This window comes from Theileria orientalis, chromosome 3 (assembly GCF_000740895.1).
Source record: "Theileria orientalis strain Shintoku DNA, chromosome 3, complete genome".
NCBI classification, from domain to species: Eukaryota; Apicomplexa; class Aconoidasida; order Piroplasmida; family Theileriidae; genus Theileria; species Theileria orientalis.
Genome location: NC_025262.1, coordinates 980,532 through 1,004,652, shown reverse-complemented (window position 1 = coordinate 1,004,652; position 24,121 = coordinate 980,532). Strand labels below are relative to the sequence as shown.

General features: G+C 44.0%; 12 protein-coding genes across 12 annotated transcripts; 4 read left to right on the top strand and 8 right to left on the bottom strand.

Annotated features, from left to right (window-relative positions):
• Positions 1-49: 49 nt before the first annotated feature.
• TOT_030000921 (syntaxin) lies at positions 50-1,200 on the bottom strand (the record flags this gene model as incomplete). Its single annotated transcript, XM_009693212.1, has 5 exons — positions 50-134; positions 264-421; positions 533-988; positions 1,050-1,135; positions 1,167-1,200. 5 exons carry the CDS (start codon positions 1,198-1,200, stop codon positions 50-52), a joined length of 819 nt encoding a protein of 272 aa, XP_009691507.1.
• Positions 1,201-1,800: 600 nt separating this feature from the next.
• Positions 1,801-4,033, top strand: TOT_030000468 (MUS81 endonuclease homolog; the record flags this gene model as incomplete). The annotated part of the gene is made up of 4 exons (XM_009693211.1): positions 1,801-1,941; positions 2,013-2,113; positions 2,147-3,836; positions 3,935-4,033. 4 exons carry the CDS (start codon positions 1,801-1,803, stop codon positions 4,031-4,033), a joined length of 2,031 nt encoding a protein of 676 aa, XP_009691506.1.
• On the bottom strand, positions 3,960-4,931 carry TOT_030000467 (conserved hypothetical protein; the record flags this gene model as incomplete). The annotated part of the gene is made up of 3 exons (XM_009693210.1): positions 3,960-4,042; positions 4,112-4,159; positions 4,226-4,931. The coding sequence occupies 3 exons, from the start codon at positions 4,929-4,931 to the stop codon at positions 3,960-3,962; spliced, it is 837 nt and encodes a 278-aa protein (XP_009691505.1).
• Positions 4,932-5,578: 647 nt separating this feature from the next.
• On the bottom strand, positions 5,579-8,647 carry TOT_030000466 (uncharacterized protein; the record flags this gene model as incomplete). Its single annotated transcript, XM_009693209.1, has 6 exons — positions 5,579-5,782; positions 5,815-5,841; positions 6,026-6,130; positions 6,203-6,289; positions 6,411-6,771; positions 6,969-8,647. The coding sequence occupies 6 exons, from the start codon at positions 8,645-8,647 to the stop codon at positions 5,579-5,581; spliced, it is 2,463 nt and encodes an 820-aa protein (XP_009691504.1).
• A 333-nt stretch (positions 8,648-8,980) lies between these two features.
• On the bottom strand, positions 8,981-9,490 carry TOT_030000465 (small nuclear ribonucleoprotein; the record flags this gene model as incomplete). The annotated part of the gene is made up of 3 exons (XM_009693208.1): positions 8,981-9,118; positions 9,230-9,319; positions 9,434-9,490. 3 exons carry the CDS (start codon positions 9,488-9,490, stop codon positions 8,981-8,983), a joined length of 285 nt encoding a protein of 94 aa, XP_009691503.1.
• Positions 9,491-9,684: 194 nt separating this feature from the next.
• Positions 9,685-11,862, bottom strand: TOT_030000464 (lysine-tRNA ligase; the record flags this gene model as incomplete). Its single annotated transcript, XM_009693207.1, has 10 exons — positions 9,685-9,843; positions 9,953-10,079; positions 10,113-10,198; positions 10,235-10,371; positions 10,414-10,530; positions 10,738-10,839; positions 10,872-11,107; positions 11,219-11,390; positions 11,442-11,709; positions 11,743-11,862. The coding sequence occupies 10 exons, from the start codon at positions 11,860-11,862 to the stop codon at positions 9,685-9,687; spliced, it is 1,524 nt and encodes a 507-aa protein (XP_009691502.1).
• Positions 11,863-12,167: 305 nt separating this feature from the next.
• On the top strand, positions 12,168-13,041 carry TOT_030000463 (conserved hypothetical protein; the record flags this gene model as incomplete). The annotated part of the gene is made up of 5 exons (XM_009693206.1): positions 12,168-12,510; positions 12,552-12,622; positions 12,699-12,785; positions 12,858-12,928; positions 12,960-13,041. 5 exons carry the CDS (start codon positions 12,168-12,170, stop codon positions 13,039-13,041), a joined length of 654 nt encoding a protein of 217 aa, XP_009691501.1.
• Positions 13,042-13,159: 118 nt separating this feature from the next.
• Positions 13,160-13,924, bottom strand: TOT_030000462 (conserved hypothetical protein; the record flags this gene model as incomplete). The annotated part of the gene is made up of 2 exons (XM_009693205.1): positions 13,160-13,511; positions 13,545-13,924. The coding sequence occupies 2 exons, from the start codon at positions 13,922-13,924 to the stop codon at positions 13,160-13,162; spliced, it is 732 nt and encodes a 243-aa protein (XP_009691500.1).
• Positions 13,925-14,294: 370 nt separating this feature from the next.
• On the top strand, positions 14,295-15,533 carry TOT_030000461 (conserved hypothetical protein; the record flags this gene model as incomplete). Its single annotated transcript, XM_009693204.1, has 1 exon — positions 14,295-15,533. The coding sequence occupies one exon, from the start codon at positions 14,295-14,297 to the stop codon at positions 15,531-15,533; it is 1,239 nt and encodes a 412-aa protein (XP_009691499.1).
• A 260-nt stretch (positions 15,534-15,793) lies between these two features.
• Positions 15,794-17,629, top strand: TOT_030000460 (conserved hypothetical protein; the record flags this gene model as incomplete). Its single annotated transcript, XM_009693203.1, has 3 exons — positions 15,794-16,147; positions 16,291-17,037; positions 17,291-17,629. 3 exons carry the CDS (start codon positions 15,794-15,796, stop codon positions 17,627-17,629), a joined length of 1,440 nt encoding a protein of 479 aa, XP_009691498.1.
• Positions 17,630-17,644: 15 nt separating this feature from the next.
• On the bottom strand, positions 17,645-17,864 carry TOT_030000459 (hypothetical protein; the record flags this gene model as incomplete). Its single annotated transcript, XM_009693202.1, is given in 2 exon segments — positions 17,645-17,724; positions 17,741-17,864. 2 exon segments carry the CDS (start codon positions 17,862-17,864, stop codon positions 17,645-17,647), a joined length of 204 nt encoding a protein of 67 aa, XP_009691497.1.
• Positions 17,865-17,940: 76 nt separating this feature from the next.
• Positions 17,941-23,825, bottom strand: TOT_030000458 (conserved hypothetical protein; the record flags this gene model as incomplete). The annotated part of the gene is made up of 8 exons (XM_009693201.1): positions 17,941-18,198; positions 18,442-18,710; positions 18,941-21,225; positions 21,433-21,820; positions 22,241-22,705; positions 22,766-22,783; positions 22,838-23,057; positions 23,100-23,825. 8 exons carry the CDS (start codon positions 23,823-23,825, stop codon positions 17,941-17,943), a joined length of 4,629 nt encoding a protein of 1,542 aa, XP_009691496.1.
• Positions 23,826-24,121: the final 296 nt, after the last annotated feature.

The window sequence follows — 24,121 nt, the reverse complement described above, 5'->3', positions numbered from 1 at the left end:
GTACTCCCTTAAGAACACGCATTATCACATTAGTGGTCATTATGACCCGTCATATCAATAGTGGATATATGTACCTGTATCCGTAGAATATTCCCGATCCTAGGCACGAAATGATCCCTATTAGCCACATGGTCCTAAATTACAGTCACTGGTGAGTCATCAATGCACTATACGGGTGAGTAACTGCCTAGGTATATGTGTTTTTAATGTAAATATAACTGAAAAATAACAAATGCGCAGCCATGACTCAAGTGAACACGTACCTTTTTTTATTTGATTTTCTGTTCATTTTATACTGTTCTATTTCAGTTAGCGTTTCCATGCTGTTCAGCTTTGCGTCGACGAGGTTATTCTCTATCCTCTGAAAGCCTTCGTCCTGCACAGTCACTATCGTCGCCAGGTCCTTGAATATATCTCTGGCCTAAACGATTATGAGACAGCCTTGCGAATTGTAACAACTTTCTAGTCGTGAGCGTGGTAATCCCTTAAGGGGTAAAAGCGTGCGCTCCTGCTACTTTTAACATCTGCGTACCTGCTCTATTTGGCCCTTTATATTCATGATTCCTTCATTTCTCGTTTGTACAATGGAGTCTGAGAGGAGTAGCTCCTTTTCGCCTATTGTGAACAGCGGCACCAGCTGTTCGTCGTACTCGAAGTCCAGCTTCGCCTCGTTGATGAAGTGCGTGTCCACAGAGCTCATCAAGTCCAGGCTTGAGCCGTCGTCGGTGCTTATTGAGTCGCTGTATATTGACTTCTGCTTCACCAGCTCCGACAGCCTGCCCACCTTCGCGGTTTCGCGCTTGAACTGGCCTGACAGGCGCTCAAAGGAGTCGTCGTCCATCTGAAAGCTCGGCGACTGCTGTATCTGAATCTCCCACTCCGCCAGGTACCCGTCCGTCACGCTTATTAGGGCATGGACGTTCTCCAGCTTACTCCTTATGGTCTCCAAGAGTTTTTTGGACGCAAACTTGTTCGATAAATCTCCAACCTGCAGCAAATTAAGTCAAATTCATGTGTATTACTAATCACGAGTGGAAACGGGTGCTTACGTTGTGTTCAATATAAAGCATATCCGCCTTTATGTGCTTGATGTTGTTCGAAACGAGTTTTTCATACTTCACATTAGTTCCAATCTCTACAGAATTTTGTCAATTCTTGAAACTAACCGAAGGAAGGTGGTTTAAATTTGCCTAGTTGCATTTGCGATATATCTATTGTACACGAAATTAAAAATTATTATACAGAGTGATTGAAAAATATTAGAAAGTAATTTTCTGTGTAATTAAAAAAATAACATGATAAAAACATATTAAAATTAAAATAAATAAAATTTGTAAAATGAAAATCATCATTATTGTCACCCTATAATGTAACAGTTGAATGTATCAAAATGAATTTTACATAAGGCCATAGAATGAGTACACAGAAACAAAATAAACACAAACCATTGAATGTTTCAATAATTCGATTGTTTGTATGGACACATTATATTTAGTTTGGAAACTACAACAGTATGTTGAGTAACTAAGTTCCTTATTATTCCTAAATTTGGGCACACAGCCGAATAAATATTTAATGATCAAAACATGGCACTCATTCCTAATCACTGGACCATTAAATTCGCTAATGTGTAAAACAAATCTTTTTACTAAATTTAATTCTGTACCATAGCTGTAAAATACCATAACTATTAAAATTTAAAATTAACTTTAATTTCCTCAACACACACTTAAAGAAGATATTATTTTGTTTGATTAGACAACACATAGATGTTTTTTGGCTAAAATTAGTTTTATTCTCATGTCCAATGAAGAGAGTGACAATTCCTTAAATAGGATTAACTTGGTTAACCCTGCAAACAGGTTAATATATTTAAAACTAATTGAACTTCGTGAAATATATCGCAACAGGTCTCCAAAGTTATGTTTATCGCTTACTAAGGTATTGTTGAATCAGATAACTTGATGATTAACTTTAAGTAAAACAATGGCTTGTAACTAAATTCTATTTAGGCAATCACATCACTGAAACGTTATCCTCTACCTATAACGAACCTGCGGGAAATTTTTATAATTTCTGGGATAGGCGCTCAATTTTATAAGCACCTTAACAGGTAATTGGAAAAATGTTTATCACATTAACTTAGGGTTATAAAGGGGAAAACACCGACGGTTGACGATGAGGACCTAAAGAAGCACAGAATAAACAGCCTGTACCGCATTTGCGAGTTTATGCAGATGAACAACTACTTCAACGCAGTTAGCACGAAGTCGTACAGGCCCCCGACGTACTCGAACACGTGGACGTTTCTGTGTATTCTGGGATTCTTCAGCGACTGCAAGAACGAAGTGAACAGCAGGCTGACTCTGGATGACGTTTCGAGCATGTTCCAGGAGTTCTCAAAGATCTTCCCGAAGGCGAAGCTGACCAGTTTCGGCTTCCTGAAAATACTTACCAGCAAGCAGATCATCAATTTCAGGAGGCAGGGCCAGGAGGTGGTCTCCCAGGACGACTTCCAGTACAAGTACAAGCACAGGTACACCTACGGGCTGACGGAAGAGGGCAGGGAGTTGGTGGAGTCGCTCCTGTCTAAGCTGGACATACCACTTGACAACATCAAGGCCACCTTCAACAAGATCTACGACATAACGAACGGCATCATCAGCAACAGGAGCAACAACGAGTTCCTTAACATAGACTCATACAAGTGCTCCCAGGCTGAGAGCCCCAATTCTGTGACGAGTTCAGTGACTAAAACGCCCGCGAAGACGCTAACTGTTTCCGATCTTTCGATCTCGCATAAGCCCGAGTTGAATTTGGACCACGACAGTCATGCATATTTTAAAAATTTGAGGGACAGGCTTAAAATTAAGTACGGAATCGATGTGTTTGCATACTCGGACTACGAAATCATAACAGTCGTGGACAAGAGGGAGCTGCACGACTCGAACGGGAAGTACTTTGTGAAGCTGACGAACCTGTTCAAGGACGCGAACAAGTCTCTCGTCTTTAAGCAGCTGCCGCTCGGGGACGTGGTGTGGATAATCAAGCTCAACCTTCCCACGCAGAACGAGCATTTTCACATAAACGGCACGGACGGCTTCAACATCAACGGAGTGGGCCTCGGACCCAAGGCTAAGGGCGACTTGATTAAGAAGGAGAAAAAGTCGCCCAAGAAGTCCCAGGAGGACCCCGAGGAGCAGGACTGGTACGTGCTCGACTGGATTCTGGAGAGAAAGACCACCATTGACCTGAACTCGAGCATAATGGACGGCAGGTACAACGAGCAGAAGCTGCGCCTGCTGAACCTGAGGGGCTTCACCAGGGTGATATACCTCTTCGAGGACTCGCCCCTGGAGCAGGTGACGAACAAGTTCGCGAAGCTGGGCCAGCGTGCGCTTAACTACAAGGCCATCAAGACTGCTAAAATAAACACCAAGTTCGTCTCCGGCTTCAACGTGATTAATACGTCGAGCCTGTCCCACAGCGCGTGCATGCTCCTATACCTGCACCTCGCCATTGAGAACTACTTCAAGGAGAAGTTCAGGACGATGCGCGTGATGGGCGACTTTGACCTGCACAGCTTCGTCAGCAAGAACCACTACAGGTTCTCGCGCTTCAAGGAGGAGAACCGGAAGCGCTTCAAGCTGACCTACCACGAGCTGTTCGGCCGCCAGCTCCGGTGCATTCCCAAGATGGGAGAGCAGCTCACCGCAGCCATACTCTCACTGTGGCCCACTCCGTACCTCTTCCACGCGGCCATAAACAGGCTAACCCTTGAGGAAATAAACAAGGAGCTATCGCAGCTCAAGCGAAAGTGTAAAATGTCAAATCAGGTAAGAGCCCCTATTCACTCAAGTTAGTGCACATTAGTTCCCTACGGGCAATACATAGCTATGCGTGTGCACGTATGCGGTTAAAACATTAAAAACAGGTATACGAATCGTGCCGGGACCTATTCATGAATTCATCATGTGCCTCCTCACACTTGGAAGCTGATTCTGATACACCTGGTGGGCAGATATCAGCATGACCTCCTTGTCTAAACATTCAATATAGCTTGCGCTAGTAGAGTATATGTGGGTAGTTATGTGTGTATCTGGCTAAGTACCTATTTTGGGCGACGTCTGTGGAAGGTTGCCCTTGGGAGGGGTGAACTCTGTAAAGCCATGAAAGTCTGTTTCCTAGCGGTACTTGGGAGACTGATGCATAGACGTAAACTTACTGGAGTAGTTTCTGATCGTGTTCAGCGCCGAGTGCTTCTGGGCTCTGACCCTGGTCCTGAGCACGTTCTCCAGGAGCACGCAGGCAGCCTTCTTGGTCAGTGTGTAGTACTTGTGCGGGTTCACGTAGTTCGTCTGGCCCACGCTGTCCCTCTTGTCACACAGCGAGATCCTTCGGAAGGCGCTGGCGAGTTTGCGATGCCTGACCCTGTCCAGCGTTGCGACCAGGTAGAGCAGCTTGCTTCGCACCAGGTTCGCCTCGTTGTCGCCCATGAGCGCCCTGTCGATCGACTTCACGAGCTTAGAGTTCTTGGCGCCCCCGTGGCTCTCCGGAGCCCTCGGAGCAGGCACGCTCAAACTCGACAGGTTCATCTTCCTTATCTTCTGGAGCTCGTCGACGAGCCTCTGGTTCTCCGAAAGCAGCATCAGCTGCTCCTGCCTAAGCAGCTTCAGCTGCACCTGGGAGAAGCGGAACGATCCCTTCTGCTCCATCGAGTTGATGGTGGGCTGGTGCTCGTCTCCGAAGGCGTACACCTTCAGCATAAACAGCGCGTTCTTCATCGCCTTGACGCTCGAGCCGTTCCTGGAGGTCACGTTCACCAGCCTCTGGAGGGCCGCTCCCTTCTGGAGCGCCATCATCGATATTTCTCTGCTCTGCTCGGGCGTGATCAGGTCCGACTCAGCGTACTTTGCGGAAACATTCATCATATCTACATGCTTCCCTATTTTACAGTTTTCGACACAATTCAAGGAATAAAAACCCTTGTTTTATTATTTACAACCTCCTTTTTATATTTATGCTCTGAATACCCTTTAGTGGTATAAATTAACGGTATTCTCGATTATAAACTCCTAACATTTGGAGTCCACACATTCCATCAAATACAATTAGGTCCTTTTTCCGTTTTATCAGTAAATTATATTAAAATCATATCATATACACTATATATTGGCTGACAAATTAAATGTGTAAATCTTTTTAAGCGAATTCCTTGTTCACATTGGGTACACATCAGGCATGACTCTCCATACTCCATATTCACCATTTTCAATCTTCCTCACTCGTTCCCTGCTATAATTAACCTATTAAATTTAAAAACTCCAGATTTTACCTTTTAATCGTACACATCGCTCTCTTTGGCTTATTGTTGACTTGTCTAATTCTTCATTCCACTTCACACGTTTATCAAACCTTCACCATCATCCACAACCTATACACTACCAGCAAATACCACCAGCACACTCCGTGTCCTTCCGTCTACCCACCTCGTACTCACAACAGTGCCCACTTAAACTAAAACGCGTCCAAACAGACGCACATGCCTATCCATACGTACTCATGTATGCTTGAAGTATTACATATTAAACCTCTTCCTCTTCCAATCTTCGACGATATTTGCTTCTTCCACTAATGACCTTTTTTCTAATATTTCTTCGACTTTGCTTTGCGGCTTTTCTTGCTCTATGCCAGTTTGCATCGTCGAAGTATTATTAAAAAGCCCATTAGCTACAAATTTATTATACACCTTCAATGTATTATCTATGCACTTTGTATTCTTCTAAGTAAAATGATATAATTTTCGAAAAATACCATTTTTTGCACTTCATCCAAATGCAACTAAAAATTATCATTTCAGCATTTATCAAGAATAATTACACGAATTATCTATATTCTCAAATTCATATAACCATGTTAAAGGCCATGTCACATTTAATAATAATACTAATTATCTTCATCATCATCTTAGCTCTAATCATAATATAATCACCAACTATTCCTTCCACATGTGCTTTCAACGTACCTTTTTATCATCTTCATTGAGGAAATCCAGTATGAACTGAATCGATTGCGGCTCCTTCAACGTCAATATCGAATTATTTAACTTTTTGCGCACCAAACACAGGGCCTATATCATCCGTTACTCCCTATTCACTAAATTCTCATAGCTACTGCCATTCCACGCCCAGTCTCAACTTACGTTTTTAATTTCCACCAGCTTCGGAATTTCGTGATGCACCAACTTCATGAAGTCGAAAATGATCTTTTCGAATATTGTACCCATCAACTAAAAACATTTGATAACGTTTCCGTCTTTTACGACATGTTCTACGTCGCACACTTTACTATACTTTTATCACTAATAACACACTGCTCTATTTCTATACTCGTGCTACTACAATCCTTACCAGCTTCTTAACCAACAGTCCCAATTGATAGTCCCTTATTACCATCTGCTCCGACACGTCCAGCTTCCTTGCTGCGTAGTTTCTGAACTCCAGCAGGTTAAGCATGAAGTTGTATTGTACAAAGCTCATACTCTTACGTTCAATTTTATTTTTCTTCGTTATTCTGATAAACTTGCGGTACATTTCCACTCCGTTGTCCACGTACTGTGTCAGGCATATGTTTTTACTGTAGTTCATCACTCTTATCATTTTGACCTTCCCATCGCTAGTGCTCAGTATTTCATTTTTCATTTTAATGTAGAGCGGTATGAGGTAGTTGCTATCTGAGCACGCGTAGTTCAACATTTCTTCGTCCAGGGGCCTATAACAATAATTTCCGCTACGATTACAACGTCTACTTTTACTGCACATATTCTAAGCGTTCAAATACTCACACACATATCACACAAACACTCTATAGCTACATATCAAGTTAAATATTCTACAACTGCGCACACGAAATGTATATCTACTCACACACTCTACAGCTACGCACATATTCTTTATCTATTTGCATACCTTTTTGACCAATCTGCGAGCTGATACTTTTTGTTCATCTTGACGTTGAAGTACTTGTCGATCAGCTTCATCAGCGATTCTTCTTTCAGATTAAGTACTTTGGCCGCCTGCCTCGTGTCGAACATGTTAACTATGTACACTCCGAAGTCCCTCTGCAGCCACTCTATGTCGTTGTCCGAGCCGTGCATCACCTTCAGGATCCTCGGGTCCGTCGTCACCACGTTCAGGATGTTCAGTTTCGTGAAGATGTCAAATGGGTCCACGATGTAGTTTTCTTCCGGCGTGCTCAGCTGTATCAGGCACACGATCCCTCTGTACGTGTTCTTGCTCCAGTGCTCCACGTCGATCGACAGTATCGTGTTATTTTGTATTTTTTCTATCATCGCCTTAAGATCTTCCTCCGTCAGCACCATCTTGTACTTCGACTCCCCCAGCTCTAGTGGCTCCGACTTTTCCAGCAGGTTCCACTCTCCTCCCAGTATGTTGTAGCCTTGGTGTGTAGAGTCCAGCTTTTCTTCAGACCATTCCAGTGAATTCAACTCCTGCATGTACGGATGCCTGTTTACTACTATAATCTTGCTCACCATTCTCAATTGCTCAAATCTCGGGTAAATTTGCGGCACGAATCCCTTTTTGAAGAACCTTTGTTCCACGTCCTCCTTATTATATATTATCTGTGGCAGCACCTTATTATACTTCTTTTTCCTTTTGTTAATGTGCGGTATCGTCGTGAAGTTGTCTATAGAGGATTTCCACTTATCTTGTGGTCTCGGAGGCAGTTTATAATTTTTCAAATCAATCTCGAAACTGTGCTCACTCAGTATATCATCCTCATCTTCGTTCAATGTTTTTTTGGTAAGGTTATTCTCATTCTTGGCGTCTGGATCTTCCTTCGGTTGCTCTTCCTTACTCTCGCTATTATCTTCGTCAGACTCCTCACTCAACTCATTTTCTAATTTATCAGACTCCTCACTCAACTCATTTTCTAATTTATCAGACTCCTCACTCAACTCATTTTCTAATTTATCAGACTCCTCACTCAACTCATTTTCTAATTTATCAGACTCCTCACTCAACTCATTTTTTGAGCTTTTCGACTTCTTCTTCGATACACTAACTGTCTCGAGTCTTTTCTCTGTTACCTCGGCTGGATCGTCATCCATCGGTATTTGGAGCCTTTTAAAATCGTTTTTTATCTCGTCCAGCAGCACATCCACAGCGCTGGTCCCCTTATCGTACACATAGTCCGGTGCTACTTTTTTCACAATGTTATGTATTATTTGGATCGACCTCTGGCATGCTTTGTATATTTCAGAGATTTTACCTTGCTTTGACTTCTCGGACAAAATGTTGCGATCTTCGTCTGTAAAAATCAAATTTGTGGTTCTAACCAGATGTGTACAAGAATCTACTAAAGAATTAAGGAATGGGACTGGGCCATTTTCCTCTTCGCTACTTTTTTCGGTAGGATTTGGTACTAGATTATCCACCTCTGTGTTGTCGCTGGGTTCGACCAGATTTTGTGGACTTTTATTATTTTTACCTTTTTTAGAGTCATCATTATTATTTTTACTGGAATTAGAGTCACTCTTTGTGTTGCTTGTTCTAATTTTGACAAGTTCCTGGTACTCTTCCAAGGAGTGTATTTTAGAATCTATTGCATCAACAAAAAGATCCATAGAATCCAGGTTTAACAAGTGTTTCTTTTAGTATTTATTGTATAATGTGTGTTAGAAGCATTTATAAAACAACAAAAATATAGTACAAAATATTAACTAAACACACTATAAAATCTACTAACTCCTGAGGGGCTCCTTACACATGAAAAAGATTAGATCACACAGTTAAATATATTTTGGCATAGCAATCACAATGGTAATCACAGATGTTATTATTATTCGTTTTATGCTCACAATTTAATGAGAATATACTAACATATATTCTTATTTTTTAAAACATTTACCACTTCGTTTGAAACAATCCGAGGGTTTGTAGCGATATTTTAAGGGAGTTTATCTGGAGCTTGCTGCTGTGATTAGTGTCATACAGTCGCCCTTTAGCAGAATTCTTCCGACGTCCTTTTTAAGATTTTTTTTCATATACACTTCCTGTGCGTCGTCCAGAACCATGTTCATATATTCATCAAACCCCTATTATATTTGATTATTTATGGGCCATTTTGTATATCTAGTTGATTACTACAAGTACCATTTATGATACATCTGGCAACTCTAATTAACGTATGTTCAATATACACTTACGCGTATAGTTCCTTCTATTTTCATATATGGTTGTTCGAATAGCCAAATTTGTACTCTTGTTCCGCCAGTAAAGAACCGGAATATTTGGTTCTAAATTTTGATTATTGTGTTGCTTCACAACTAACTGACTAATGGATAAATTTTACCGCCTTCCACTACATATTTACTATTCTACTTGTGTTACGTTCTATTCTGATAACTTACAATTGGCTGGGTCATAATCTTCTGTAATTTGTCCCTTCTCTCTTCCGTTCTCACCATTTTGCAAATACGATGTGCCTTATTATGATTTTAGCTAAGAGTGTATATTTTGGTTATAAGTAAAAAATACAACGACGAATATTAAAATTAACTTTATTGTTTCTGTGTAGGTTCCACAATTGGCTTCATGGTGGGGAAGAAGATCACCTCCTAAATCAGTATTAGTTTTCAGCTCGCGCCTCTTATTCCCCTATTTAAGCGCTGCTCACCTTAATGTTGTTTTTGTCTGTGAGGAACATCGTCAGTCTGTCTATGCCCATTCCCCAGCCTCCCGTCGGCGGGAGTCCGTACTCCAGCGCTGTGCAGAACGCCTCGTCCGGCGGCTGGGCCTCGTCGTCTCCCAAATCCTTTGCCTAAAAATGCATTTGCCTTCGCGCCTCTAATTTTTCCAAATACTGCCAGATGATGTTTTTTGCCGTGTGTACTATCCACAGCGCCTCCAGTAGTATCTACCATACCAACCTTCTGCTGCTGCTTGAAGCAGTCTCTTTGCGTGATTGGATCGTTCAATTCCGTGTACGCGTTAATCAGCTCCTTTCCGCATATAAATAGCTCAAATCTTTCCACCAGGTTTTCCTTGCTTCTGTGCCTACACACCACTCTATCGGCTCTCCGTGCTTACCATTTTGCTAGCGGCGACGTGCACTGCGGGAAGTCCACTATGAATGTCGGCTTCACGATTCTATCTTCGATGAAGTGTCCAACCAACTAATCGTTTAATTTAATCCCAACTTCTGTGGTTACCTGGTCAATCAGCTTCGCCGGCACTGCTGGCTTCGGCATGTCCAGCCCCTCCTCCTTTATTGCCTTGAGGTACTTTGCGACGTTTTCTTCTGAGTCGTACGGCGGACTTAGCTTCGTCTTCATGTTGTTTTCGAGTTCTAATTTATTGTTATACTCCCTTTTCCAGGTTCTTCACTTACCCTCTATCATGGAGACTCTTTCAAAAGGTGGAGTAAAGTCTATCACCACTTCCTTCCCCTCCGGTCCATCTGGGTGATACGTCACCTCATACTTGCCAAACAGATCAAAGACGAGCGCTGTAGAATAATGTATTTAACAGTGGATTTGTTTTAAGCTTCTTATATACCCACACACGCGCTTATATTAAATATTTATAAGGTCACTTATAATAGTGTGGTGACTACTATTTACAGTTTTTTAACTGTTACCTATAATATTTATCCTAATAATTGCCATAATATCAATTGCATACACATATCTACTAGTCTCTAAGTATTTCTTACAGCTCAACAGGTCTTCCGTCGTTTTAATAAGGTCATTGTAGTCTGCGTACGCCCAGTAGAACTCTAAGCTTGTGAACTCTGGGTTGTGTGTGGGATCAATTCCTAAAATACTAATTTGCATCATCTTTTCTTACCTTCGTTTCTGAAACACTTTCCTATTTCAAAGACCTTTTCAAATCCTCCTATGATTATCAGCTTTAGTGGCAGTTCCGGCGCTATTCTCATGAACAGGCTCATGTCGAGCTCGTTGTGGTGAGTCACAAATGGCTTCGCTGAAGCTCCCGTCGACGTCGTCTTCAGCATCGGCGTCTCCACTTCGAAAAAGTCCTTACTTTTAAAGTATCTCCTCAAGTAATCAATAATCCTCGATCTACGTTAGTGTTAGCACTTTTACCATTGCAACCAAACCAATAAATTCTTCCAAGTTAAATATCAATACTGACATATAGTTGCTAGTATCTAGTTACTAATATCTAGTTACCTCGTCTTCAACACGTTCATGCTATCGTCGTTCATCATGATGTCCAGGTACCTCTGTCTGAATCTAACTTCGTTGTCCTTCAGACCAAATTTATCTGGAAGCATGTGAAGGCAGGGCGACAGGATCTTTGCGCTCGTCGGAAATACACTCAGCTCTCCCCTCTTCGATTTACCTAAGATCCGTCATTACACTGTCACCACCACGATTTGGTGTCCGTTCATACCTGGGAATCCCGTGATCCCTATGATATCGCCTCTCTTAATGTTATTGTAGGTCTCATTAAAATCCCCCGTAGACTGATCATGGTTTGCGAAATTTGCAAACACTTGCAGCTTCATTCCATCCGACTTTATGTCGAGGAAGCGCAGCTTAGATGAGCTCGATGCGAGCCTCGACACTCTTCCAGCAATCAATACTTTATCGTCGCCCAGGTGTTCCCCTGGCTCGAGGTGTTCGTACTTTTTAATGAACTCCTTTATTGATATGTTCACCTATGTGATTCTTATTACGGGTGTCAAACCAACCTCAAATTTATGAGGGTAGGCAGTCTTATTTTGCCTCCATTGCTGAACTGTTTCAAGCCTGTTTTGGTAATAGTGCCTCGAGTCCTGTTCCTCAGTTGACTCTGGATCCTTCGTACTCATTCTTCTAATCTAAACGGTTGTTAATAATACTTACAATGGGATTCTACTATGATTAATAATAAACTGTGTGTGCTTTTTCAAAAAAAATATATTTATATTCGTCAACACCCAAATAAAGACTAATTTACATATGTTTAAACTAACATTATTTAATTTTGATATATTAATCAAATTCCTTCTATTTTTTAAGAGAATATTATGATATAAAGATATGTTACAGACTTTTGTACATAACATTTACTGACCACATAAACGTACAGAGGGAACATACACAATTACTGTTTTCTTCAAGTTTCAAAAATGAGATGGCCAGGTTCAGAATATTTTATAGAAAGTTAAAAAGGATCAAATACCTCTCTGATTTGGTCAAGAGGCCTCCTGCCGTTGCCGAACTAGACAAACTTTGGGGGTTCTCACCTGAGGATAACTTCAAGAAAAAGATCAAGAAACCAAAAAATCACAAAGATAACGAGGTTTCGAAAGATCCTCTACAGTTTTTTGATAAAAAACCTGTGGAATCCGAGGATGAGCAAGCCGAATCCGTATCTTTTAAGCCTGTTGAACAACAACAGGAAGAGGATACGAATTACAAATATGTAAACGAAAAAGAGTTTTTCAAAGAGTCAGTAAAGGATATAAGAAAACTGGGTAAGTGTTTTAATCGAGTTTGTGTTTTCAAACACTTTTAGTTTATCCACACCTTGATCCAATAACGAAGAGGCATTTTGACGAGATAAAACTGGTCGCTTTGGGAGGAAAGGTAAGACGAGATCATATATTTTTAATTTGTATAAACCAACCACTCTTTTACTTTTAATAAATTACTAATTTTCCAGGTTGCACACAACCGTAAGATGCCTTACAAGGAGTTCCAGCAGAGGCAGAAGGCTCTCAAAAGACACCTGGATAAGAACAAAAAACTGGTACGCGGCTTGATTAGATATAGTGATATAAACACACGCTGTTTGTGTTGTTTCCATTAACAAATTATGTAGGAAGGTGAACTCGGCGTTAAATTCACGCTTGATACGAAAGGCGGCTCTCGGTTCGCAGAACTCCAAAAGAGGTACTTTTTGAGAGTAATCAACGCCATTTAGGAAGGAATCCAGGGAAAAGAGGAAGTCTAAGCCCCTGTTTAGTGATAAGGATAGGGACGGGATCTATCGCATTAAACTTTAGCCTGTAACATACTTAATGGAACACACACCGCCTTTAATATCCACACACGTCGCACTAAATTATTACTACGTTTACACAAGTATGCTAACCGTGAACATTATAGCACTCTGGTACATGGCTATTCTAGTCCCAGGAGTTTCCTTGTCTCCTCAGACAAGGATAGGTTATTTAAATCAGCTACGTCGACCTTTCTGGCCTTTTCAGGTCTACTAGGAGCAGCGTTAGCAGGGAAGTTGTGTACTTCCTTAAAGGTTTCAGCGGAACTAGAATGTACACCAGCTTGTGCAATCTCTGCTCCACTGGGCTTATCCCTTTCATTACAAGGGTTGTTGTGATGAGCCTCGCCATTGCGATTCAAATCCGCATTCTCCGGGTCGTTCACACTATCGTACACAGCGTTCAGATACTTCTGTTTTATGTTCGACTTGAAAAGAGAAACTGGAATCGAGTCATCGAGTGGCGACTTAAACCTAAATAGCCAAGTTTGCGAACTTTAAACTAACCCTTCCAGCTCCTCCTTCTCCATGCCCATCTTATTGCAGATGCATTCCATTGCGTAGTCGATGCTCCCGTGTAGCGACGCTGCGATGCTTACTAAATCCTCTAAGGTCACACTTGAACAGCTTCGTTCATAGTTTTGCCTCAGCTCCTGGTCGAACGCCTTCAAAGAATCCTGCCTTTCCCTAATCAGCTTAATAAATGAATTATTTTCTACATCCACAGGTGATTCTATCAAAATAACTGAATCGTCTGAAGTAGAATCTTCAGCTTCATCCTTCTTAGGGTCGCTCGCCTTGTTTACGAGCTCTACTGTTTCCAATTTTAAAGTATTTGTCAATTTTGAAATCCTATCGAACACCTGGCTGCTCAATGTGTTTGACATTGGTTAATTTTAATAAACAAATTTAATTCATATTCACATTATGATTGTGTATATCAATAATTAAGTGGATGTGTACATTAATATAATGATTAATAGAATTAAAATACAAAACAGAATAATTATGAATCATTAATTAATATACATAAGTTAATATAAATGTTTCGGTAGAAAAGAAACATTACAACAACACCATAGAATCGAATATTACTTTCACAACAAACATCAAATACTCATTTATTTTTATGTTTGACAAATGTATTATATATTTCTTTTGATATTATAGTATTAATAATACCAATATTTCATATTTCTCCTTTAGTTTTTAAAATAACATTGGTATTATTAAATCGGAATATGAATACCGTTAATAATGGGAACGGGTGATTCATTAAATAACCTTGAGGCAATAAGTGATTCTGAAAGCGAAGAACGCTTATCCAAAGCCACTTTGGAGTCACTAAGTGACACGGATGGTGACTATCCAGAAGCTATTTCAGATACAGAAAAGGATTCCACTGATAATGAGAGTGAGAACGTAAGCTATAGGTCATACGATAACACCTCCTCGCATATTCAGACCCTGTACCAGGACTCAGCCTCTTACACGACGAGTTCCACGAGCAACGACTATTCACCGTTCAACGAAGTGGAGCAGTTTAACTTGGATACAGGAAGGACTAATGTAGGCAGCACTGAAGCCAACGAATACTCGGAGACGTACGGATCGAAGTATCTGTCAGAGTACCTGCAATACCACCCAGATAAGTCAAGGCAGCTGTCAATGCTCACGGACCACGCCTCAAGGAGGAGGAAGCTGGAGGAAATATTCCCAGAAAATGAACTTAAAACGAAACTGGCAGCCCTGGAAACAACTCAGATTTCAATCGAGGGGTTTGCAAACGGAGTAATACAGTACTCGTACCCACCAGGGCCGATCCTGCAGCTTCTGTTGGACGTTTTCGTATCGCTGCCAGTGAACGCGTCGAGCGTAAGGCTGGCCATCTTCTACGTGTACAATCACCTCATTCAGACATTTACAAACGAAAAAATCTGGAAGTACTCAGTGTCGTTCCAATACTCGGGACTGGACAGATTCTGCATACCAGCAATCATCCACACCAACAGAATAAAGTGTAACAATATAATTCACATTTGTAACTGCATTAACATTTGGCGCCAGAGGGCAGTATACACCAGGGAAGTTTGCGATAAGCTGGAGCACATCTCCACAAACACCTCAATCATAAAAAACGCCCCGTCAGTAAACCACAACTTCAACGTCAACGACGAACTGGGCTATCTGAACGTACTGTACCATATTTTTAAAATGCCCCTGGTAAACGAAGCATACAACAAAGCAGTCTCGAACTGCAACGTAGAAAGACTTGTAAACTGTGATCCCGAAAGGGATGGAGAATACATGGACGAGTTAATTGAGTTAAACAAGGAACAAGAGTTCAACGAGGCCGGAAGGCTGTCAGGCCAGGAACTGATCATAGTGAACAGCGCGTGCCTGGACCTGGGAGCCCTAATCAAGGAAAACGACCACAACTTCGGAGTGCTATCGCGAGAAATAAGCAAACTGGAAGCCCTTTTGAACAGGAAGTGAAAAAATAATGTCAAAATTCAATAAACTACACACACATACACATTAGTCATTAGATACACATCAGTCGGTGTAAAAATGCAACAAAAGCGAAACTAGTCAAAATAATAAAAGAAAAAATAAACAAGTAGTTAAAACTGTCTAGTTTGTACTGGGGAAAAACAGGATCACACTTGGGATTGCACAATTACCTACACAATCGTGATGTGTAAGCCCACAATATTTTTTATGTATTTTTAGCACAGGAGACAATCGCAGCCCGTATGGAAAGAATAGATGATAAAATTTTATATACCACAGTTTCAGCAGTGCTGGAGACCCTGGGAGATGAGCAAAATGTACGAGTGGCCCTCATTTCACCTCACACTGCGAGGAAGTTGGTCAAGGAATCTGTGGATTCCGAGGAAGGAGGAATACTGGACAGTCTGACCGACTCAATACTGGTGGATTTGCCCTTCAGAAAACTGCTGTATGAGTCGCGAAAGGTACAAAGACTGTACTACGAACTGGACCAGAAAAACACGGATTTATACGGAAAATCGAACACGCCAACCAATTCACTAATGCTCATCGACCCAATTAGACTGCTAAACAATCTAAACATGGATATGAATCAGGTATGTGTAAGCATCAAAGCTAGATACGAGTCCGTGTAGTGTGGGTTACACAGTAACCACGTAGATCTTAAGAATTTGTAATAGGTACTTGGTATAATGTGTACATCCGTTCAGCAATTGCAGATGTTTTAACGAATGTATAGACCCAGAGAACGCTTTACATGAAATGCTTTTCGCCGAAAATATGGCTTATATTCCTAAGGCTCGTGAGCCTGGGGGTTGGATCGAAGATGAGAGAGCTCTACTGCTCTAAGAAAAAGAAATCGATGAGCGACTCGTTCCTGACGGACATCGAGGGCTTCCAGCTCGGCCTGGTCGAGATGGTGATCCAGGTGACCACAGTCGACCTCAGACTGCACTCGCCGCTGGACATAGAATGTAAAATACTGAGCGGCTGCGCAAACATCATCGCACTCTCACGGAAGCTGAAGGACACCTGGGACGGGTCCCTGGAGGGAATGCCGCTCCTCTCGCAGCTCATCCCGGACCTGGTCCGCTGCGTGTCACACATCGACAAGATTTTGGTGGAAAAGGGCCCGTGCCCCGAGTTCCTTCAGCCGACGGCGCTGGACAAGGCCACGACTGACGACAGCCCCTCGATGCTGAGAGAAAGCCGACGGAACTGCCTGAGCGTGCTGAATGCCGGTATTACGAGGCACTTCAGACCCGACGACTCGGGAAACGACGAGTCTGACCCGTACGACGACTATAAGACCCCGATGTGGTACTGCGACGAAGGTCAAGACGGCCTGGGTGGCAGGAGCGGCTCAAACACGTTGTCGCTGCTGCAGGGCCTCAGCAGGTCCCTCGTGTCAGTCGCCACAAAATCAGCTACTCTGATAAGCCTGATGAAGCTGAAGGTTCTCGAGGATCGCCAGAGGGAGTTTGAGGTACGTTTTATTCGCCCCTATTTATTTGTACCACAGTTAAGTATGTTACGGATACGTAATTTGTCCACACCTCTATTAGTGTTACAGTTACTTTCCAAGTATGCCATGTCTGTGCAATAGTTATTGTTATAGATAACTCGTACCGGTACTGGTGCAATAGTTATTGTTATAGATAACTCGTACCGGTACTGGTGCAATAGTTATTGTTGCAGATACCTATCCTTATCCTGTGCTTGTTCTAACCTAAATTCAGACTCCTGGCAGCTTCTCCTTCATAAACAACGAGGTTCTGAGGACGGGCTTCCTGAGCTCAAAACTGGACGAGAACGAGGCCGTCCCCCTGCTGATCCTCTGCCACTGCCTCGGAGCCTACTCCCTGAGGGAGTGGGTCATGCGGTTCCTCGTGGACGTCAAACTCGACCTGATATGCCACTATTTGGAGGACGCCGACCTTTCAGTCAACTCCTACGGCGTGAAGGAGTCCGCCTACTTCAGGACTGCCGGCCAGACCACCCCTAAGCTGGGAGACTACTTCACTCTGGTGCCCCGGGAGCTAAAGAGATACATGAAACAGCTATCGAATGCCTTTTGATCTGTTAAATCGACCCTACTCGCTACAGATATATTTATTTTCCATGATTGCCTCAACGCTCACATTCTCGTTGTCAGATTCCTTTATAAACTTCCCTTCGTTTGGGAGAACGTATCTGTGCTCTCAGAGCTGTTTGCGCATAATTCTTTGTACATAGGCGTGTGTTTTTTAGAGCTCGCACAGGTGCGCTTACATAAACCAATGAGTTTTCATAGACGTGTGTTTTTGTAGGCATGGGTATAGACGTGTGCTCGCAGGGACGTGTTTGCATAAACCACTGTGTACATAAACATAAATAATTGTTTAGCAGATTATTTGTGTTTGTTCTTGATGATGCTCTTCAGCACCTTGACGGTCTCCTTCTTGCTCCCCTTCTTGCTGATCTTGATGTAGCGGTAGGCCTTGTCCCTTTCCCTCTCCTTCTCCTCCAGCGCCTTCTTCCTCAACTTGTGCGCCGCGGCCGCTCTCCTTCGCACCAGGAGGTGCTCCTTATTATTGGGCACGGACTGGTCCACTATCGGCAGCTGTTCGAAGCCGTTGTACGGGTGCGGGTACTCCTGCTGGAGCTCCTGGAATTCGAATTCGTCATCGCCGTCATCGCCGTCCTCGTCGTCTTCGTCGTCGTCATCCTCCTCCTTCCTTGGCTTCTTCCTCCTGAAGCTCGCCCCTCTGCTTTCGACCAGCGCCTTGTTGAACTTGCGCCTCCGCGTCGTGATGATGTTGTTCAGGAGCGGGAAGTGCTGCTTCGGGAAGATTGAGAATATGTGGTCCCTCTTGAGCCGTATTATCATCTTCTCGACCAGCCTTCTCACGTACGTCTTCGCCTTGTTCGCGTACCTTTCGTTGTAGAACAGCTTCATCATGTGCTGCGCCGCCTGTATCAGGTGGTCGTTGTTCATGTGCACCATGACAACTCTGAAGAACTTGAGCAGATGCACGTAGAACCTGTAGCTGCACTGCGTGAGCCTTCCGCTCAGGTACACCACCAGCCTCAGCGTCTCAATGTTGTCGAACTCCTTGTAGCACGCTCCGAATATGTTACACAGCAGCTTCATGATCCCAATGTTGACGTTTTCTCCCTCTAAGCACATGTTACTTGTTGGTCATTGTTACATATACTGGCATGTGTTACGGCAGTCGTAATAGATACTGGCATGTATTAGTAGTTGCTGGCAGTCGTAATAGATACTGGCATGTATTAGCAGTTACTGAATCTACGAAATAGTAACGAACTAACTAGGTACCATAATAAACTCGTAACTGACTATAGCGTGTGGTATGGCAACTACACTAGCTCTGGACCCAACTCACCCTTGTTTATCGCGTGGTTGTAGTACAGCGTCGACAGCGTCACCTTCAACACGTGGTGGTAGTTCCCGTTCAACTTGTAGAGCATGTGGTAGATCAAAAAGGAGCTCGCCCTGTTCACCTTGTTGTTCGTGCAGCAGTTGACCACGCACTCGAAGATCAGCGGCTTCGTGATCAGCGCTATGAGCGTGCCGTAGTCGACGTTGTCCAGGTTCTCCTTCAGGTACAGGAGCAGCTTCGTGAACGCCACCAGGCAGCTTATCCTCTGCTTCGCCGTGTCCACGCTTTCCGAGAGTATCTCCAGGTACGTCGCCAACTCGCACATCCCATTCACCCTCACCACCATCTTCACGAACTTGTACTCTTCGTCTTCCTCCCAGTTTTTAGTCACTGCGCCGTCGTCGTTCTCGTGCTCCTCCGAATCCTCGAACTCTTCTGATGAGTGGCCTCTCACATCCCCGTCGCTACCTCTCCTCTCCTTGCCGTCGCGTGACAATTCTCTCCTCCTTCCTCTCAATGTCGACTCGTCGCTTAATAGTGATTGTCCTGATCTCCTTTTAACGTCCTCAGACCCACTTGTGCTCATTTTTTTGACTCTCATTAGTTTTTCTGAACCTGGATTTGCGTCGTCCAGATCCATCTCTGGCGCACGGTCGCCGTCATTGTTGTCATTTCCATCATCATCACTGTCCCTGATTCCCATACTCGGCGTCATCTTACCGCTAAGCCTTGGACTCTTCCTCAGTCCCGGGTCTTTAGCATTCTGAGTCGCCTCTTCTCCGTACCTTCTCGCGTCACTAGTCCCACCACTCGCGGTCGAAGCCCGTAAAGCCGTGAGATTCTGCGCATTCATTTTATCCACTGCGCCCATATCTTCTGCGTGCTCCATTGCAGCCGTTGCGACTCCTATGGTTCCTGGGGCCCGCACACTGCCTCGAAGCGGTGTGGCTCCTAAACTCGGAGTGACCCCTGGGCCTGGCAAACCGCTTGCGCCTCCCATCATTCCTGTCACGTTTGCCATGCTGAGCGTGTCTGGTAGTGATATGCTTCCTTGGCCTCCCTGTCCTGCACTCCATGGCTTCGACCCACTGAGCGCATTCAGCAGGTCTGGCGTTATCTCCAGGCTACTCAACTGCCCGTTTCTTGCTCCTGCTTCCATCCCTTCCGCCCTTTCTAACGATCCGTTCTTCTGTTTCACTCTGTACGGGTCCAGCGATGCGTTGTTTATTGCTCTCAGCAGGTCCTTGTTTTTCTCCAGTTTTTCCATCACCGTCTCCAGGGCCACCTTCAGCGCCACGTAGACGTACTTTTCTTTCGGCTGACTCAGGTAGTTTCTGTACATCGTCTGCTTCAGGTCGTCGCTCACGTACGGGAAGAGTGCCTTCGACAGTCTCACCAGTGCGTCGTTCCTCTTTCCGTTGAGCGCCTTTTCGAACGACTGCAGGTTTTTCGAGAGCACCTCAGACGCGCAGAACCTCGACACGTTTCCTATTGCTGCCAGTATGTTTTCGCACATGTTCCCGTTATCGGGCGTCCTCTCCATGTTTATCTCTATGTTGATGTACTTTTTCACCAGGATTCCTATCAGCTCCAGTCCCACTCTGTTCAGCCCCTCCAGGTTTTCTATAACCTTGCACGCCGTGTTAAACCTCTCGGCGCCCTTGTCCAGCAGCGTCACGATGTACTTCAGCAGCGCGTAGTTGTCTTCCACCAGCACTTCTATTGCGTCGGGGTCACTTGAGAGCGGCACGCACAGCTGCAGCAGCTGGTTGTACACTCCTTCGTACTCCTTGTGCACGCTTTCCAGCTTACTGATGTACCTCAGTCTCTTCGCCCACTTTTCCGAGGGCGTCCTCTTCACTCCTTCTTCTGCTTCCCCTGCTGTTTCCTTGATTGATCCTGCCTTGCACCTTATCTGCGCCGTCTTATTAACGAAGTAGTCGAGGCTGTTCAGCACTGGCAGTATGTGCTTCGCGAACTCCCTCATCTTCAGTCCCTTCATCTGCCTCTTCAGCACTGGCAGCATGAAGCTGTACGACTCCACTCTGTACCTTTCATTCGTGATTGGCACTTTGTACAATTTCTCCAGCGGCATTCTCTTCAGGTAGTCCTCCATGCCGAAGCACGCGAAGTAGATCCCCAGACACTCCTCCATCTCCTCCTCCACGTTTCCGCTCGTCTCCACCATCACCTCTAGGTAACTTTCAAACATGTTCAGGAATAAACTTTTAACCACCGTGTCCGTCTCCAGGTACACGTCCACTTCATCTTCGCCTGTCCTTTCCGCGCTCAAATCACGTTTAGTGCTGCTACTAGTACTCGTGTTCAAATGATAACCAGTGCTACTAGTACTCGTGTGCAACTGGTTAGCGACACCTGTATTGGTATCCAAATGTACATGGTAACTGGGACTACTGCCATATGAGTGTGCTGCGTCACCGCTGCTACCACCATTCATGTGTTTCCCGTCACCTCTCCGATCCATATCTTCCGACTCTCCTCCTACCTTACTCCCTCTTTCATCACTCGATTCATTATTCGTGCGTGTGTTTAAATAATACTCCAGTGACGTCTTAAATATCTTCGATCCTGACAGCCACCTTTTACTCGTCGAGATTGCTATTTGTGTTGTGGTCACTCTCGTTCCTGACTTTCCGTATATTGCGTCCAGCATTCTACTGTTTTTTGTCCTCAGCATGAAGCAGCATATTGGCACTGCTAACTTAAACGTGTATTCAAAGTTAGTTTCCGTCAACATCCAGCATATTACGTGTGTTACTGCCTCGTCCACCTTATCGTCGTTTACGCTCAACAGGTGATGAAATATCTTCATTATGTTGCTCGTCATTTCAAACAACTCCAGGTCCCATGACTGCAGAGCCCCTGATGAGTCTGCCTCATCAGATCCTTCTCTTGTGCTGTTACGCCCTAGCTTTCTACTATTGCCTGACTGTTTTAGATCCTGGTGTCCGCTATTCCGTGCACGTGTATTGTGACCAGAGTGACTATTATTGCCTGACTTCGTTTTTATGGCTCCGTGTCCCTCTTTGTCTTGCCTTCCTTTTCTCCTTCCTTTCAATACTGGTGACCGTGAGTACGACCTTGATCTTTTTCCACCCATTCGCTTGCGAGACCTCATTCCATATTCACCTTCCTTTTCCGAATCTCCCAATTCTTCTTCATCCATCTCCATATTCTCTGCATTTTCCACGCCACTGCTTCCTTGCTCTTCATCATCCATGTTTTCGTCTCTGACCGTATTGTGCTCTTTGTCATTGTCTCCGCTGTATGCGCTGTCGTTACTATCGTTATTTTCTCTCCTCGGGTCTATCAGTTTTATCTGTTCCTGCAGGAACTTATCTACGTTTTCTTCGTCGTACTCGTGCTTGAAGAGGACTACGTTGAGCAGCACTTGTCCCAGGCAATACACCAGTAGCACATACTTTTCAATTTGCACTTCCTCCACTATGTTAACCAGACCTATTCCACTCGCCTCCACTCTGTTCATCAGGACCCCCGTCAGCGCCTTGAGCAGCGGCAAAAGGTTATTCTTCAGGATTGCGCTGTTGCTTTCGTCTGAGAAGTCCAGCAGTGCCAGTATTGCGTTCAGTGCCTCCAGCTCCAATTCGTTGCTGTTCGCCTCCAGCAGTATGAACGTTATCTGCGTGATAAGTCTCATTCTATGCGATGGCGGCAACTTCGGCGTCTCGTACGTCAGCTTGCACAGCTTCATCAGCAGCTGTTCCTTGTCGCTCGTGATCAGCTTTTCTTTCTTCGGCCCTTCCTCCGCCGCTGTTCTTGGCAAACCCTTCTCCGATCCCGTGTCACTCCCCTTGTCTGCCGATCCTCCGCTCGTCGTCTTTTCCGAGCTGTTTATCTTCGCCGATTGTGATTTTTCACTCTTTTCACCTTCTGATTCCGATCCCGAGGCTTGGTCTTCGTTGGTTTCCTGCGAGGCTTCAGGCTCCCTTTTTTTTGCCGTCGGCTCCTGCCTGCTTGACAGCAGCGCCGGCAGCGTATCTGTTCTTATTGACACCATCAGCTTAACCAGTGAGGCGTACCACACGTCTACGAACTTACTCATGAACATCACCAGGTTTGCGTCTATATTCTCCGCCTTCTCGTTGACGTTTTCGTTCATGACGAAGAGCACTGTGCCCACCACTCTCTTCAGGAACAGCAGTGCGTTCGGGTCCACGGTTTTTCCTGGGCTTGCGAGTGCCAGGCAGACTACTCTGTAGAACAGCACGCTGTGCTGTCTCAAGATCAGGTCATCGTTGTCCGGGACTCTGATGAGGTATCCGAAGGAGTACAGTCTGCACAGGTATACTGTTAGGCTACTCAGGTTTGCGTTTGCCAAGTGCACGCTGTAACTCGTCCTCTCCAGCAGGCTGATCAGCTGCGACAGCACAACTCCGTCGCACGAATATGCCAGGGGGTGTATAAGTTCCAACGAATTTTTGATTAGTAGAAACAGCCCTTCGAACGTCAGCGTGCTCGAATCGTTATACTTTTCCTTCGGCTCTTTCGGCTTAAACTTGGCTTCAGATTTCTTCGGCGCTGTCTGATTCAGGAGGCAGTCCAATGACGATCTCAGTACTGGGTATATGATCTTAAACGTGGCCACATCTCCTGGCTTCAGGCCAGGATTCCAGTGTAAGTCGGCGTAGCCCGTACTAACCTCCCTAATAACTGACAAGGCATCTAGAGAACACTGTATAATCTTTTGGCATCTTCCGGTTTCTATATATCTCTCGTATAGTGTAACATCTGCGTCGCTTTCGCAGAACTCTGCTTCCTGTGGTAAACAGTCGCAACTTAGCGGACTCGAGGACCGAAGTTTCGACACAAAATTTGCGATTATAAAGGACTCCTGTGAATGAACCATTAAATAGAAATTTGTAACATTTTAATGAAAAAAATCCTTATTTATCCTCACACTTACTGCCCATGTAGGGAAGCATCTCGAATTTCACAAGTGTGATTCCATTGATTTTAATTTTAGTTTAAAAAATTCTTCACACTTGTTTTAGTATTCGGATGTAATATTTGGAAAGATTAGTTTATTTCCCCTTTTCGATATAATATATCACACAATTCATTCTTCAGGTACATGATTCTTTTGTTTAAATTAATTTTTTGAATTTAAAAACCGGATAATTCCGAACACACTGTAATTTTAAT